The sequence below is a fragment of the Parasteatoda tepidariorum genome, chromosome 3 (genome assembly GCF_043381705.1).
Source record: "Parasteatoda tepidariorum isolate YZ-2023 chromosome 3, CAS_Ptep_4.0, whole genome shotgun sequence".
Lineage (NCBI taxonomy): Eukaryota > Metazoa > Arthropoda > Arachnida > Araneae > Theridiidae > Parasteatoda > Parasteatoda tepidariorum.
This window is the reverse complement of record NC_092206.1, coordinates 6,789,332-6,806,567: the sequence shown is the minus strand read 5'-3', so window position 1 is coordinate 6,806,567 and position 17,236 is coordinate 6,789,332. Positions and strand designations below refer to the sequence as shown.

Here is a 17,236-nt window from a genome sequence, read left to right as displayed (position 1 = left end):
TCCCAGCCTCAGCAACTTTTCTAAAAAAAAATTTTTTTTTTCTTCCTCTTAAGAGTTTAGGATTTTTCTCTTCATTAATATCCAAAACTCTTCATTAATATTAATGCTACGAAGAAAAAAAAGCATACACTGACAATGATTATCAGTAAGATTTTTAGGAAGAAAAAAAGAAATTTAAGTAAAACATTATAGTCATAAAATTATTTTTAGAAATATAGACTTTTCAGAAATTTTTTTGAATAATATTGATTGTTGTTTCTGTTTTATTATAGTTTTTTTTTTTTTTTAAATGTAAGTCAACCATAATAGTTTTGAACTACAGTACAGAACCCGTTATCCGGAAAACCAAAAAACCGGAATGAAATTCAATACATTTTCCCACCATTTTTTTAAAAAAACACTTTTTCCTCATAAGATTTTAGGATTTTTCTTTCTTTTTTGAAAGATGTTTACCTTACCATCATTTTGGAAATAATTATTAGTGTATTACTTCATCGTTTTTTCTTCTTTTTAAGATTATTTCCAAAGAATTTTTTTTTACTTGGGTTTAACAATAAAAAAAAAAACGGCTTTTTGCAGCGATTCAGAAAACCGAGAAAATCAATTATCCGGAATAGCGATGGTCCCGATCGTTCCGGATAATCGGTTCCCTACTGTACTTTCTTTGCAGTTTACCAAGTTTGACTGGGAAGAGTGCATAGGTTCTTGTTAATCTTATCTTTGAACCTGGCAACATGGTGAGTGGAGACTGTAACTATGGTTTTTGTATCTCATTTGCAAAAAATTTCTAAAAGTAAGGAACAAAGAGAAAAATACAAAGTTAACAAAAAAATTGAAAATTTGAACTTAATTGTTGTTTTTCAAAGTTTTCTGTAAATGCATTAAAAATTAGTGAAAATCTGTAGCTGATGACATCTTTATTGTAAAAGTAGATGAAAGTTTTCATTAAAAAAAATCATATATTAATTTTATATTGACCTTTTTCTCATCAGTTCCCAAATGTTTCACAGCACGAGATACTTGAGGTCTAGCAAAACCCATTTCTGTAATAGAATCAACAAATTCTTGCGCAGAGTTATCCAATTCATGATATGGATCAGGCAAATCACTATCACAACAGTCACCGTTGCTGGATATATCTTGACACGGCATTGTTTCTTCAGAATTCTAAACAAAAACATAATGATATTAAGCCTACTTAAAAAATTGATTTGAAATGAACATTACAGTGAGTTCAAACCAAAATTCGCCAATGTGGGCGAATTTTGGTTTGACCAGAAGACCAGCAGTTTTTTTTACATTGGACCCACTTGAAAAAATGAATCTTTATACCCCCAAAATGAGCTTTTTCACATTTTATTCTTTTTTAATCAATTTTCTTTGCCAAATCACACCAAATTATTCTTTGGAATTATCAATTTTAGTTTTTTAAATTAAACTTTGCAATTTTTTATACAAAATTATATGAAGAAAAACCTATTTCAGTAATCTGTAAATCATATTTCAGTCAATGACTAAATATATGAAAAAATTTAAGTACATGATTAAAAAAAGCATTTTACTTAATTATAATACATTAATTATCCATAAAACAAATAATATGTAAGATGCATACATATTTCCTTTATTGTATAATTTATCTGATACGCAAACCATTTATGGTTTACTGAAATACATGAACAAATGTATATTATATGCATCCAATATTTCAAAATGAAAATGATGTAGGATAATTTTATCCAAAAGATGCGGTAATAAATTCGTCAGTTAAAAAAATTTTAAGTAAAGAATAGTTCGAAAAGACCAAAATATCTCCATTTTATTTTAAGATTTCAATAATAGACAGTACCTGTGTCCACTTAAAAGTTACGGCCACGTTTAAAAGCCACTTTTTTTTTCTTTTTTTTTTAATTATTTTTAAAGTTAAAGTTTAGAATATTGAACCCATAATTTGGCAAAAAGTCATAATTTAGAATAAAAGTTGAAAGTCAAAACATCTAATCTAATTACTAGATAATTCACTGCTTCACTAATAGCAGGCAGAACAGAAACAATATATTTCGCAATTTTTGAATAGTTCAGTTCAAAATGTGAAATCGCTTCGATACTGAAAAGCAGAACTTTGAATTGTGTTTAAATAATTCAATGAAAAAAAAACAAGGCGATACTTTCTGATATTTTCAACTCTTAGTTTAAGGAAATTATCATGACACTTGAAATTAAGTTTATAGCTTACATATTAATTAGCACCAAAAATGTATTTTATCTAAATCTTATTTTTGTTTGCTTACATTTTATCTGGTAAAAGCTTTGTCGATTACATTTTATATATAGAACATATAAAGCGGAATGTGAATGCATATTACAAAGACATTAGTTGTTCCATGATAAATTTATTCAAGCACAATTATTAATTAAATTTCATAAGCCTTTCTGCGTGTCCATTATAATCTTAAATTATAAAGTTAGAATGCTTAGAAAACAAGTATTTAAAATTTATTATCTTTTTTCCTTCATTTTTAAAGCAAAAAGTATAATAAAAATAAAAGCTGATCATTTTTAATACATTGTACGAAACATAAATTCATGCCATGAAAAAAATAAATAAACATACCATGTGCAATAAAAAGATATGTGCATTTCATTTCATAAATGAAAATAATGTTTCGAGAAAATGCACTGATTTAAAGAAAATTATGTGTTAATTTAAAACTGATCACATAAAATATTATGATTTACACTTTACAAAGACTAGTTACTTCATCATTATGTAATTCAATACACAATTAGAAAGCAGAAAAATAATGATAATTCTCATTCGCAGATAGAACAATTTCTTTAATTAATCTCTTTGGTAATAATCAAGCAATAATTTTTAGTATATACAACTTATTCATATATTTAGTTTATATAAGTATGTATATAGAATATATTTGAAAAAACCCACTCATCTTGCAAAATTGGGACTTTCCATGAAATTGGGACTTTCCTCTGGGCAAAATTGTCGATTTACTTTGTAAAAATGAAGAAAAAAAACTTACATGGGCTGGGTTTTTTTCTAAAAAAAAAAAAATCCTATGTGTTTTGGTGAACCCTGATTAAAACCAAAAATTTTAAAACTTCAGCAAATTGTTTTCTGAAAAAGAAAAATATTGCCAATTTTTCTTTCTTTTCGGCCCATCTTTAAGCTGCACAAGGTTAACTACAATTCAGGCCAAAAACAGCATTTTTTTCTTTCTTTTTTTGCTTAATCTTAATTTTTGCTCAACACTAAAAAAAAATTCCAGTTGCTACATTTTATTTTTAAATTTTATAACCATAGTTGAACAATGGACCCAATATTGGGCTTACGACAACTGATGTTCAACTCCGTAATTTTGAACCCAAGCCAGATGACAAGGATCTCCTATATCAAGTATTGGGAGAAATTTGCTTCAGGGAAAGACTTTCTGATGGAACTAACCCGCATTTGCATTACATGGAGAGGAAGATCATAAGAATCTCCCACAATTATCCTGACGGCTAGGGAACTCTAACCCGTGGTCTGCCTACTACTGAGTATATTTCACGACAGTACTGTGGTCGCGGGATGCGGAATTCGTATCGACCAGTCATCGCTGGGATTCGAACCCGGTTCACATCATTGGAAGGCAAATGCTCTATCCCCTGAGCCATTACGACTCCCAGTTGCTACATTGTAACGAATAGTTCATGTTGGATGGTCTAATGAGCAATGAAATAGCATTGCATTTTATGGCAGAACAAATATGACTTCATGCATCAGATATTATAATGAAAGGGTTACAGTAAAGAAGGTCATACTTAAGATTGTAGACTGTAAAGGATCTACAAGAAGCATTTTTCAACTGAATAGATTTTCTAATGAAAAATTCTTCTTTATAATGTAAGCCCTATGGCAGAATTTTTTCGAGCTTTCTGTGACAAAATTCTCTAGCACTAATATCTTTCTGTAAGATACTTTCAACAAAAATGTATGTTACTAATTTAAGGAAACAAAATCACTGTGTTCACACAAACAATTTTTTTTTAATTGAATAAGTAATATTTTTCTTATTCTAATATTATAGGCGATATTCTCCCATTTTGTTGGGGGTTAGGCGCACTAATTCTTTCCTTTATCGCATTTTGCAAATCATCATCACAAAAAAAAAAAAATCAAATATCATGAAATCTGTTACAGTAATTACTGAAAAACATATTGACGACAAAATCATGCAAAATGGTTTCTTTAGAAAGGGGTTACTCAAATGTATGTTTCTGTTCAAGATTTGATTGTTGTAATAAATAATGTTGTATAAAAAATATTGATTTTTTAAAAACTATGTGAAAGTTAAAACTGCCACAAAAAAAATGATAGAATCATTGCCTTAAAAAGTAAATGATCAAATGCGCAATTCGAATTTCCCATATCGCCTAAAATATATCGGGAGATCTAAAAGGCATGTGAAAATCAATGCCAATAACTACCAAAAATACATTAAAAAAGGGTTTATGATATCGGCATAAATTGAGCGCTACATAAAATGATTATTTAAATGCGGGATTCAAATTTTACGTGTAAATTTCTGCAGAAAAACAAACCAACATTTTTTACTTTCCGAAAGAAAAATCTTTCTACAAGAACTCTGCAAAGTTCTGCGACAATGTCACTGCGATTCTGCCACTGGGTATGTAAGTAACAAGTTAATTTTCCAGGATTCTATAAGTACAGTTGAAAATAAAAAATAAATTGGATAATAGAAAATAGTTTTTAAAGTTAAAGAATGTCAAGTAAAGAATATACCACAGAATATGAAAATGTGGAGGGTGGAGTACGGGACCGCTCTCTCTCGTCGTGGACATCCGCCGTTTTACCTAGACTAGAAATATCTGAGTAGCTTTTGCTGACCCTCAAAAGGGATGGCACTCTTGCTATCGAAGGCCTTGCTTGTGCCCCAGCATTTGAAGAGATGTAAGGCACTTGGGAGAGCTTCAAATATGAATCATTTGGGAAATCTTCTATCTGATTTAAATTGGATATCATGCGAGGAATTTCATACGAAGACGAAGGGAGTGATGTCCGACCCAATTCCGTTCCCGTTTCTACATCTTTAGAGCTTGAGGGAAAGGGAAAACTTTTTGATTTAGACACGTTGCTCGGAATCTCCCCGCTTTGTCTAGCAGGAGCGGATTCCTCCTGAAGATTGGTGCTATTGATACCCTGAAATACACTACTGAGTTCCTCTAGGTCATTTATAGTTTGAAGTTCCATATAATCAAATGGACTAGAAGTATCATTCTCGAAGTCGGACAAGTTAATTTTCATGACCTTGTCTTCAGGAATGTTTTCCGAGGACACCTGATCCAGAGGCTGTTGAGGTTTAGGCTGAAGAATGGAATTGGTTGACCAAGAGACCACATTTTGAGCATTAGAATACGAAGAATGCCGCGATTCTTCCAGGTTCGAACTACTGCACGAAGGTTGATCTTCTCCTGAATCGGATGACTTATTCTGAGGAGATCGTTTAAACTTGGCTTTTTCCAACTGAAAAAGGCAGTTTGAATGATGTTCAATGACACTCTTCTCTAATGTGAAGTCATACTGGAAAAAAAAACAATGATAAATACTCAAAGCTGAAATAATGCAAGCACAGAGATTAACAAGAATACAAATATAAATTTAGAGAGCTTATTGAAAGTGAATACATAGGGTGACAATTTTAAAACTTTTGATTTTCCATGCTTAAATGCTATTTTTAGTTGGTTGTAAGTACAGGATATAAATTTATTCTGCTAAATTATTATTATCATTACTTGTGAAAATGCAGGTTTCAGTGCAAAAGAATGTTTTGAAAACATCCCCCTGAATTTCGCTATACACATTTAAGAAGACCTAAATAGCATAATTAATAAAAAACATAAATTAAAAGAGCTTATTAGAAGATAATAGATTAATTGACAATCTGAAAACTCACCATTTCCCATGTTTAAAAAGCTATGTTTATAGTAGGTTGTAAGTACAGGGTATAAATTTATTCTAACAGATTATTGGTTTATTTATTAATATTATTATTATTACTAGAAAATGTGGATTTTTAATGCAAAAGAATGTTTTGCAAACATCTTGAATTTTTTATGCATAATTAACAAAACATAAATAACATAATTAACAAGAATAATAATTAAAGAGCTTATTGGAAGAGAATATCTTAAATAACAATCTGAAAACTAACAATTTTTCATGCCTAAAAAATGCTTAGTTGGTTATAAGAACAGGATATTAATTTATTTTGCCAAATTATCATTATTTCAGGAAAAGCAGATTTTAGAGCAAAAAGATTATTTGTAAATATCTCTTTGAGTCTTTTTTTTTTTCTCTTCATTCTTTTAATTTTTATTTTTTGTTGATTTTCACAAATTTATAAAAACATCACTTGATATGTTCTTCCATTTACCTCTTCAATTTATTACAACACCATGTCACAACTTACCACTTCATCTAGTATATTATAATTAAGCTTTTCATCATACGCATAGGGAAGAGGAACTGGTCTAGGAGGTATGAATTTTGAAGATATTTTTACAGGAACTCCATCTAGATAACTAGCGCCTATATTGAAAGTTATTATAAAAACATGTCAGTAAACTGGTGTGTAACACTTGTAAATAGACGAATAGGAAGATAAAATTTTTTATTAAATTATACCAAGTACAAATGTTAATACTTTAAAAAAATTACTCTTTTTAAAAAATATATTTAATTAAGTTGCTACCTCATGAAAAAGAAATTTTAATTTGAATCATGCAGCATGGTAAATTTTCAGGTGAGCAACTTTTTTTTCATTACCAAAAAAATAGGAGAAAAGAAAAAAAAAGGGGGGACGATAGTAGGGAAGCCAAATTATATATGAAGTAACTATTCACAATGAATAGCACTGTGAATAGTTACTTCAATATAAACTTTTCGTTGATTGGTATACTTTCTCAGTGAATTTCACATTTTGCAAAAGCATATAAAAAAGCTCATTTTCCAAATGATTATTAGTTTTTTGTAAATAAGAACTTGATTTTAACAAATGATATAAAATAGGATATATCAGCAAATTCCTCAACAAAAAAAATAATAATAATTGTCATGCAAAAAAAAAAAAAAAAAANAAAAAAAAAAAAAATCAAAAAAAAAAAAAAAAAAAATTATGATCTACTAACATAAGAAAAGGTTTTTCGATATCAGAGGTGCCAAGTTTTTCAACAGATAAAACTGCCTTGTCAAAAACCTAAAAATGCTGCTTTATATATAGGAATAAATATAGATATTCAAATATTGAATAGCATTTAGGAGACAGTGTTAAAGGTCAAAACCTAAATACTACTTTCTTTATGCTATTTCAGATATATTATATTTTAAATATAAACCTCATCAGAATTTTGAACATTTTTCCAAAAAAAAAAAAATAATAATCAAGACATTTTTTGAAACAGCATACAAATACATACACTAGACTTCGATTGAAAAAAAAATGAAGGACAAACTAATATATATATATAAGTTACTAAGTATAAAAAAGGCAAATTTTATCACAGAAAAATAATAAAACATACTATTTTTAATTTCAGAATTACTTTGATTGGATGGAAAACTTTGATAGTTTCTAGTTTAATTTTTTTTGCTGGTGCACTGAACAACATAGCACTGTTGCTTACAAAAAGTAACCAGCATCAAATAGTTAATATTTCTTCACACTAATATTTAATTAATATAAAATTGACATCAGCATTTCCTTAAAAAAATTAATTTAAAGCAGCCTTTGAAACTAGTAGTGATCCACTGGTCTAAGACCACTAAATATCCCCATTGACTACTATGAAATCACAAGTAAGAATCACTAGTTCATGAACTGCCGCTAATCGATAGTAGAACAAGTTCATTCAGTTGGAATGGTATGATAATGATTAGGGTGTAATGGAATAATTCAACACATCACAGTTAAATTTTCTTAAATTTTTAACTTTATGTTTATCATAGAATTATTCATTTAGATTTAAGACACAAAATGTGATTTTAAAGAATGGGAGTACCTTCATAAAAAAATAATACCAAATTGTAAGATATATTAAATTTAAAAAAAAGGGATTAGTTAGTGGAAATAAAAGCAATTTTTTTTCTTTAAAATTTGTTATTATTATTCTGCTTGATTTATGGATCAGAATTGATGTCTAAGAAAAAAAATTTTTTTTAATTATTAGCTGTAATCATTTTCTTAATACAAAAACTTTTTTGCTCAAATGAAGAAAAAAAAAGTTGGCTCTTAGAGGGTAAAACAAAATTTAATTATATATATATTTTCTTTAAAAATTCTGAATCTTAAGATAAATTATAAATGTATGATAAATGCAAATTTTAGTAAAAATAATGACAACAGTAAATTATTAATTTTAATTCCCAGAATTTCAATTCTTGAGAATTCAAAATGGAATGTTTCAGTTACCATTTGCCTTAATTAGTAGAAAGTTTTTGTCCCCTGAGAATGAAATTGTGTACAGATAAAGAAAGGATTTTTAAACTTGCCAAATATTAGGAGTGTTTCAAAAAAATGGTTAAATCATAATGTCCAACAATCCTGATGAAATCCTAATGATGTAATTTTATAAATCCATAATATTGCAATTTTAGAAATAGTAAATTTAAAAAAATAAATAAAATAAAAATAAAGGTAATACTTGCCCTCTTTTCCACCTGAATCCATTTCCTTGTATTCACTAGAAAAAAAAAGTATAATAAATTAATAAAAATAGCAGATATAGAACAAGTAAACTATTACAAGTAGTTTAGATAACTAGGACTTGTCAATAGACAGGGTTAGTCCTAGGTCACCAAATGAAGTTATGGTAAAACAATTACTTTTCGTCTGCTGGTCTGCACACAGTGCGTTGAGGGTTAAAATTATCTACATTAGAAGTATCATAAACAGAGTATGTCTGGTCATAGTCTATGAAGAATAATAGCAGGTGCTCAAAAAAGTTCAAATCTTTTTTGAAAGAGGAAACACTTTTAATTAATTTTCTTAAAGAGGGAGCAATAATGAATCAATTAAAAGGGCTCAAAATAAAGAAAACTTGGAGTCAAGTTTCAAAATCAATTGGTCTATTTTTAGAAATTCTACAAAAAATCCATAAACTTCTAACCAAACATACATGGATTTGTTTTTAATTTTAAATCTTTAACATTTTTTACGGTTAACATGTAGTAAAACAGGTATATATAGACAGCAGATGGATTGAAAGTAGATTGCAATGGTGCTAGGTTTAACTACATTTGCCTGAATCGAGGTAAAAAATTAACAATATAAAGTACAAAAGGTAACAAATTGAATATTATTTAATTAATTTTCTAAAAACTGCCTTTCCTCTCCTTAATGGAAGATTCAAAATTTTGTTGCCATAAACAAAATTAGGAATCTAATTTTAAGAGGATCATCAGGTGACAGAGATGCAGAAGATAATATTGAATGCCAATAAAAAAGGATGATTTATTAGGGTTGTAGTAAACATATGTTTATAGTGCTTTAATTAAAATCAATTTAAAGTTTATTTGCTTTAAACATATTACCATACAATCCAGGTTTTGAAAATTTTATGCACTGAGTCTCATCAATCTAAATAATGCAGCATTTTTTCTTCAACCTACTTTTAATAATTTTAAGGACAACTAATGTGTAGGATTTTTATTTTTTAACAAACGTTTCCGTTAAAATTTTTACTTCTAAGCAAGCACAGCACATTTCCAAGAAATAAGGAAATGTGGAAAACCAATGTGTTAATCGCCAAGTGTTTAGAATTGACATCAATCCGGATTTTTATGATTCTCGCACATTCTGGATAGTCAAGCATTTGCTGTAATTTGAATTAACTATCAAATTTAATAGCACACCTGCATCACATTCTAATTGCTTGATATTTAAATTTATTCGCTTGAATAAAATTTTTGAAAACTCTTTAACTTCAACAACAAAAATTTTATTACGATTAGAAAATGCATAAAAATAATTAAGATTTGAAATGTAAATTTCTATTTCATTTAAAATACAGAGTTTATTAACCATGTTTATAAATTACTACAGTTTATGGAGAGATTAAAATGAAATAATGAGGTATTATCTCAAAATGAATTAAACTCAAAATATAAACATAATATTTTCTGTAAAGAAAATCATGTTCAGATTTAAAAAATATATGCTGTTAAATTAATTTTTCAAAACAGACATTCAAAACAGAGCTCAAACAAACATATTTTTTACAAAAATACATTATAGTACTAAATCCCATATTCAGATGTCAGTTTTTCAAAAACTTTTTAGAAATGTCTATTTTCAGGAAACTTTTTAACAATTAAAATATACAAATCTATTTTCCTTATCCCAAAAAAATTATAAATTCAAAATTTTTAATTATTTTTTTTAATGTTTGCGATCTGTTATAAAATTTTATGTTTCGTATCGGAAAATTATAAATAGGAAATATGGTATATGCATGAACACATAACTTTCTCACCATCGCAGAAAATTTTTTAGTTTATTATTATTAAAAAAGCTAAACATAATATGACGTTATGTATACATATCACTCTTTTTTTTTAAAAAAGGATGACATCAAGTATGTAATTTGATGATTCCGTATTTTTTTAAATATTTTTTTGCGTTAAAACATATTTAAAGAATTTAGTTTTAATGCTCTTTATTTTTTATTCTAAAATGAGTAGCGTAAGAAAGCAAGATTCTTTCTGTGTAAAAGAAATTAAAAGTGATTCGTATAAAAATATTTATTGAATGTCTGCATTGAAATATTTCTGAATGAACATTTATGTTTCTAAATAACAAAGAAAATGCAAAGTAAGTCAAGCATAAGAAAAAACAAAGTAAACCAATAACTCGTTTTATACTAATGTCTTCATAAAACTGCTGAATTTAAAGATATATATGCTGATATTAACAAAAAACAATGTATATATATATTTCAATTAAAACGCTTTTTAAAAGTGATTTTCGAACAAATTTCATTAAAATTAGATAGCGACGAAATGGTTGAAGCTAGTTACAAGTGTAAATGGATTTTGAGTAGAAAGCTTTTAAATTGAGATTTCGCATCAGCAGAAGGTTTTTATTTAATCAAAGTTTGGAAAGATATTTTTCTAAAAAATAGGTCTTTTAGTTAAAAACCTTAAATATGGACTCACCAGAGTAATATGGGACTTCCTACTGTACTTAGAAAAACTATTTCATTTTTTTTTTCATTACATAATATATTACAATTATATATATTTTTCTTTTTTTTGTAAATTGAATACATTAAATTAGGGGTGCACATTTTGGTCACTTGCATAGCAAGTTAAATAATAAAGGGCTACACAAATATTTAGACATGTTAATGGTACAATAAATAATAAAAAAAAATTATATAAACATAAGCAAAAAAAATTTTTTATCAGTAAACTTTATTTTTTTATCAGTAATATTTTCAGAAAATTAAATACTTTTAATTAATAAAATTAATTTAAAATAAAAGACTAATGATTTTTTTTTTTAATTTCCTTCTTTTTTTTTCAAAAATTGCAGAAAAAAATAAATCAATTAATACATATTTTGATGAGTAATATAAATTCAAATTAAATATTTTAATTGAAGAAAATCTATTGGGTTTAAACAAAAATCAAAGATTAAAATAAAACCATTATATTACAAAATAAGATTCAATATTTATTTGGTATTATACTTCAGATATTATTTCTATATCTTGAATTATTAGAGCTTTCATGAATTTTAAACAGGAAACGTTTCCTTTTTCGTTTTTTTTCCGAAAAAAATCATCTAAGTTTCAGGAGAAAAATTTTTTTTAAAAATGACAAACAGTGAGCAGCCTAAAAATTCAAGTTTTTCAATTCAAGTAAAAATTTGGAATTTAAAAATCACGTAAAGAAGAGTAGCAAAAATTACCCTTTAAAAAAAGTTTTTTTAAAAAAATCATTTTGTTTAATGATTTTTTCGGCTTAAATAAAGAGAGTCAAAATTTTGCAATAAAAGTATATTTAATAAATGCACTATTCAAAACTAAGTTATAATATTGTATTAAACGTATCGGTATTTTAAACATGAAATTTGTAAACTGACTGGCAAAAAAAAAAAAAAAGGATCGAAAAATCACTTGGATTTGAGATAAAATTTTTAAAAATAAAGCCAGACAAAATGTGATTACTCAAAATGAAATTCACATATCTCAATATTGTATTAAGAGTATTGGTTTTTTTTATAAACCATGCAAAATTCCGAAGCAATTACAGTGCAAAAAACGATCGAGAAACATAGACTTTTATTATCTTTAGATTATTTATTATCTTTAAAATTTATTTTTAGTATAAATTATATTTCAAATAACAAGTTTTACAATTGCGTGCCGAAGTTTTTAAATTTTTTAAACAGTTCCATAGGTAAGGTCAAATAAACAAAAGTGACAATAACATTAGGTCCTAAGTTTTATTAGCATTTTATATCAATTTTGACTAATACTAATATCTACAAACTATCAACAACAATCCAAACTACAGTAACTATTGGAACATTGTCTGATGTGCATCTACTCTTTATTGTAAAAAAAAAAGTTTTTTCAGTGAAAGTGTAAGTTTTGACTAATTTTCGATTTAAAAATATTGTCAGCAATAATTAATTAGCATATTTAAGATAATTTCTTCAACCCTTTAGGATTGCATGTTAGTAGCTGATAATCGGATCATTAGATCAAAAGTTATTAATGTGTTCCAGTTTTCTATTTTAAAACTGTACTGATTAAGCAAACACAAATTAATTAAATTTAGATAAATTTTACCTTCGCTAAGAAAAATATACAATCATAAGTACACAATAATAAAAATATACAATAACAGTAAGGGACCCTTTTTATTTCTCTTACTTTCAATATCGTTTAATTGTAGTTCATTCTTATTCTATGAATTTTAAAATAATTATGTGACGGAAAAAAACATAAATTATCGGTTATATGTCGTTTTGTCCCATATACAGATCAATATGTTACCTAATATATTAAAATGTTATATCTAAAATGTTATATCTAATATGTTATCAAAATTATTTTTAGAATTAATTTCAATTAGTTTGCTTAATTTATATGCCTTTTCATATTTCAATTTGTTTGTTACTTGAAAAACACATAATAAATGGTGACTTAATGCATAAACACGTATTTATCTATTATTTTTTAATCATTAACATAAATAAAGATTACCTCAGTCATGCCTTCATTTAAATTTCTTCAAAATTTACAATATCACCAGAATTTTCAAAGATCACAAGGTATCTATAAAAATAAAATTAGTAAAAGAAATAAATAGGAAAAAACATTAAAATTTGAAAAGCACAAAATAGCTATAAAAAAACATATTTTATTAAAATTCATAGAAATAACTATAATTCAATGCTCAAGAAGATAAAAATAAAAAATAATAATTTGTTATAAAATATAATCAATTGTATTATTTTTACATATTTGGTAAATCCAATGTTAAAATTTTAGATATGTAGTTCTAATAAGTATTTAATGAAATTATTTATAAACGACTATACTTTTGGATTTTTCAATTTTGCATTGGTTTAAAATATTGCTTATTTAAAGACCTATTGTTGCCTCTACGAAAGTTTCCCCTGAAAACTTATGAATAACTAAAAATTTTAAAATAACATTTTAACACAAATTTATAAATATATAAAGTGCTAAACTAATTTATAGGAATAATTTAAACAAACAACACTTCTTCTTTTAGAAGTTATCTACTAGCTGGCACATTAGTTATATGGCGGGAAAGCGTCTTTATTAGTACCTGTTTCCACTATCTGAAATGGCCAAGCAAAACTGCTCAGTTTTTGAACTTGAAATAAATTTTTAAAAACTATATTGTAGCTTTCTCAGAGTTGGATTAGAATTTGCCTGATTTCATGATGGTGGACCAAAACTTGGTTCAAGTGAAAATATGACAATTTTCCAACAAAATGTTATCATGCATTAGAAAATTGTTTATTTGCAGAGATACTTTACAAACTTGGCACCACTTAGCGACAGGGATTTTTGCCTGGCACCCAGTTAATGAATATACTCATATATAGGAATTTCTTATCTATGAGTATATTATATATATAAGTATCTTATATATGAGTATAAAAAATATACTCAAGAAAAAGAATTTCCAGAACAGTATCCCTCAGCAATTTAGGTAATTCAAGCACAAACATCAAGTAAAATATAGCACTACAAATTAAAGCAAAAAGCTAATGCAAAAATAATTCTATCATTATTCTTTGAAAAAAAAAATTCTTTCAGAAGGATTTATTTATGGTAAAGAAGTTCCTATAACACTTTCTATACATAAGATTAATGCTTTGATGTTAGTTTTAGTAAAAACAGTATAGCAGTATCATTGTGTCTAAAAAATATTTTCTGTTAAAACTGAAGAACAAAAAAATGTAAACATTTAAGTGAGACAACGGTTTTTAAACACACAAAAATTAAAAATAAGAAAACGGATTAATTCCATTAGAATTATAGTAAAATTAATATCCAAGTAAACTTGAAAGGTATATTCGATTACTCATTTTAGCCCCGAGATTAGAAATAATCTCGATAAAAAAAATAAACGATTATGTTACACTATTTCAGACTTTAAGGGAAAAGATGAAGCAAATTTGAATCGATTTGCTTATTTAAGACATTTATAAATCAAATTAAAATTCTAGAGAAGTTTTATTGATACTCGATACACAGAATTATAAAAGACAAAATTATAATAATAATTATTCTTAAAGCAAAAGGAAGAAAAAAACAATTTATTAAATGGAAATAAATTATATTTATTTTTCTCATAAAATGTATTTTTCCTTGCCTTGTGAAGTAACATTTTTATGACTTTATGACAGAGCGAAACTAATTAGTACCATAGTGTTGATATCAATCGTATCAATTTGCAATATTTAGGTGAAGTTAAAGTCACTTTTTTTTATAAAAAAATTATGATCTTTTCAAAAATCAAATTATTTTATAGGTAGCGCTTCAGAAAAAAATCTTTACTTTTCTCAGTGCTTGGCAGAAATCTTCCGATCATCAAGATTCTTAAGCGCCATTCTCACTGGATATGATTTTTTCGTATGAGAATGAGAAACCTTAGGCTGGGATTCAACTGAAACAGTCTTAAGACACGCCACTCGACGTACGCGACGGTCTTAAGGGGACACTTCAGGTTCAAAAAGATTTTTTTTAAATATCAACCAATTTTAATGAAAATTTCATAGATTGTGAATAAAGCATTTAGAAAGATATTCCCAAAATTTGAAGCAAAAATATTAATTTGTTGAAAAGTTATAATTTTTTTAATAATTTATCCGCAAGTTAAATTACTAAATGTTCCAATATTTCAAAATGTTTCCTGCGCATGAGTTTTTATCGTAGCTGTATGAAACTCATTTATATTACAGTTTGAATAAGTATAAATAAAATTGGATATGTTTGAACAANAGCACAGTTTAACGAGGACCAATACCGCATACCCTCGGTCCCTACGCAGACTGATCCAAGTGGTCACCCACCCGCACACTGACCGCAGCCAGTGATGCTTGACTTCGGTGATCTGCTGGGAACCGTGTCTTAACGATCAGTTCACTGCGGGACATTTCGCAGTCAAAACATGCTAACAAAAAGTTTTGGCAATAAGAAAAAATATAATTAAAAACATTACGCTTTGTTGATAAAAATTCATTACGTAATTATAAAATTTACATAACGCATAAATTAAATTGCTGTTATAACTAACAATACTGCTCAAAATTTGTTTCTCCGAAATCACAAATTTCAAACTAATGCAATTTAAGAAAAAAAAAAATTTAAAAATTTAAAAAAAAACTCATTAAATAGTTTTTTTTTATACCACTTGCATCAAAGTAGTAATCATAGAGTGTTTCTTTAATTTATGCTCAAACTATCTAAAATAATAATTTTTCATCAAATAAAATTTCTAGGATACCTCAAGTATCCTAGAAATAGTTTTTTTTTTTTTTTTTAAATATCATCAAAATTTAGGAAAATTACTGGAGGGGTTACGTATTCTCTGTACCCTGGATGCTACACCTATGGGCTTCTCCCCCTGCTCACTACCCCATGAAACTGCCAGTTTATTTGAGATCGTTTCGCTTTTTAAACACATTTATTCTCTCTTTTTGTTTAGTCTTGCTTAGTATACTCCAGTTTTCGTACTTATATAAGTAAATTTTGCATCTTAATGTTTTTTTTATAACTTGTATTTCTTTCCTATATTAAATATTAAAGTTTGTGAAGTTTGTAAAATATTAAAGTTATGTATTAAAGTTTGTTTTAATTATGTTAGGGACTTCGCCTACAATTGTGTTGCTAGATTATCCTTGAGACTATCTTGTGGCTTGCCGCACTCGATTCTTCTTCTTATCAAACCCACTACGGCACAATATTATGTTGGAATGGCGAAAATTATTTTAATATTGAAATTCATATAGGCGATCGCAACTCTCGAATACCCTACTTGGGGAGAAGATCGGTTCCATGCCTCTTTTTAGTTGTATAGTAAAGTACTACGATATTTTTCCTTTTCTTAATATTTTTCGTATTTAATTGTTAATTTTTTTTTAAATTTCCATGATGCTTTCTTTTAAAACTATGTTTAATGTAGTTAATTGTAGTTTAATGTAGTTGAAAATTAAGACAGAAACTAACCTACTTCCTTCTTCTCCACACGCTAATGGAGAAAGCATGCGAAGTGTTGCCATAGGTAGAGAGTTCTGCTCTACGCCACCTGCAGCCCATTTCGATCGCCAATACAACGTATCTTTACAATTTTTGTTTCAAAACTAATGAGAAATTTGGTCTCATCTTACTATTCTACTTGGTTCTTAAATAATATGGACATTCTTTTTAAAATTGAGATAAGAATATAACAATCATGATTTTACTGATTTATTTATTACACTGGTGAGCAAAACTTAAGCAGCAAGTGGTTTTTCGGCCACAGCTCCCCAACAAAGTATAAGATAGCCATGAAATTGCAGTATAATATGCACGTAATTCAGTAGAAAGATTATTTGTATGCAAATTTTAGAAATAAAACGTCGTAGGTGATGTAAGTGTACGTAAACCTTGTGGGTCGGCAAAATTA

The 17,236-nt window shown here is 27.1% G+C and overlaps 1 protein-coding gene across 1 annotated transcript in view; it reads right to left on the bottom strand.

Annotated features, from left to right (window-relative positions):
• LOC107451156 (ubiquitin-associated protein 1) overlaps window positions 1-15,183 on the bottom strand; it is a 20,290-nt gene extending 5,107 nt beyond the window's left edge. Inside the window, exons 1-6 of the mRNA XM_043049520.2 lie at window positions 14,942-15,183; window positions 13,294-13,365; window positions 8,726-8,760; window positions 6,492-6,610; window positions 4,805-5,602; window positions 979-1,167 (exon numbers count right to left, since the gene is read on the bottom strand). Coding sequence (XP_042905454.1) covers window positions 979-1,167; window positions 4,805-5,602; window positions 6,492-6,610; window positions 8,726-8,747 — 1,128 coding nt within the window. The 5' untranslated portion in view covers window positions 8,748-8,760; window positions 13,294-13,365; window positions 14,942-15,183. The remainder of the gene's footprint in view (window positions 1-978; window positions 1,168-4,804; window positions 5,603-6,491; window positions 6,611-8,725; window positions 8,761-13,293; window positions 13,366-14,941) is intronic.
• Window positions 15,184-17,236: the final 2,053 nt, after the last annotated feature.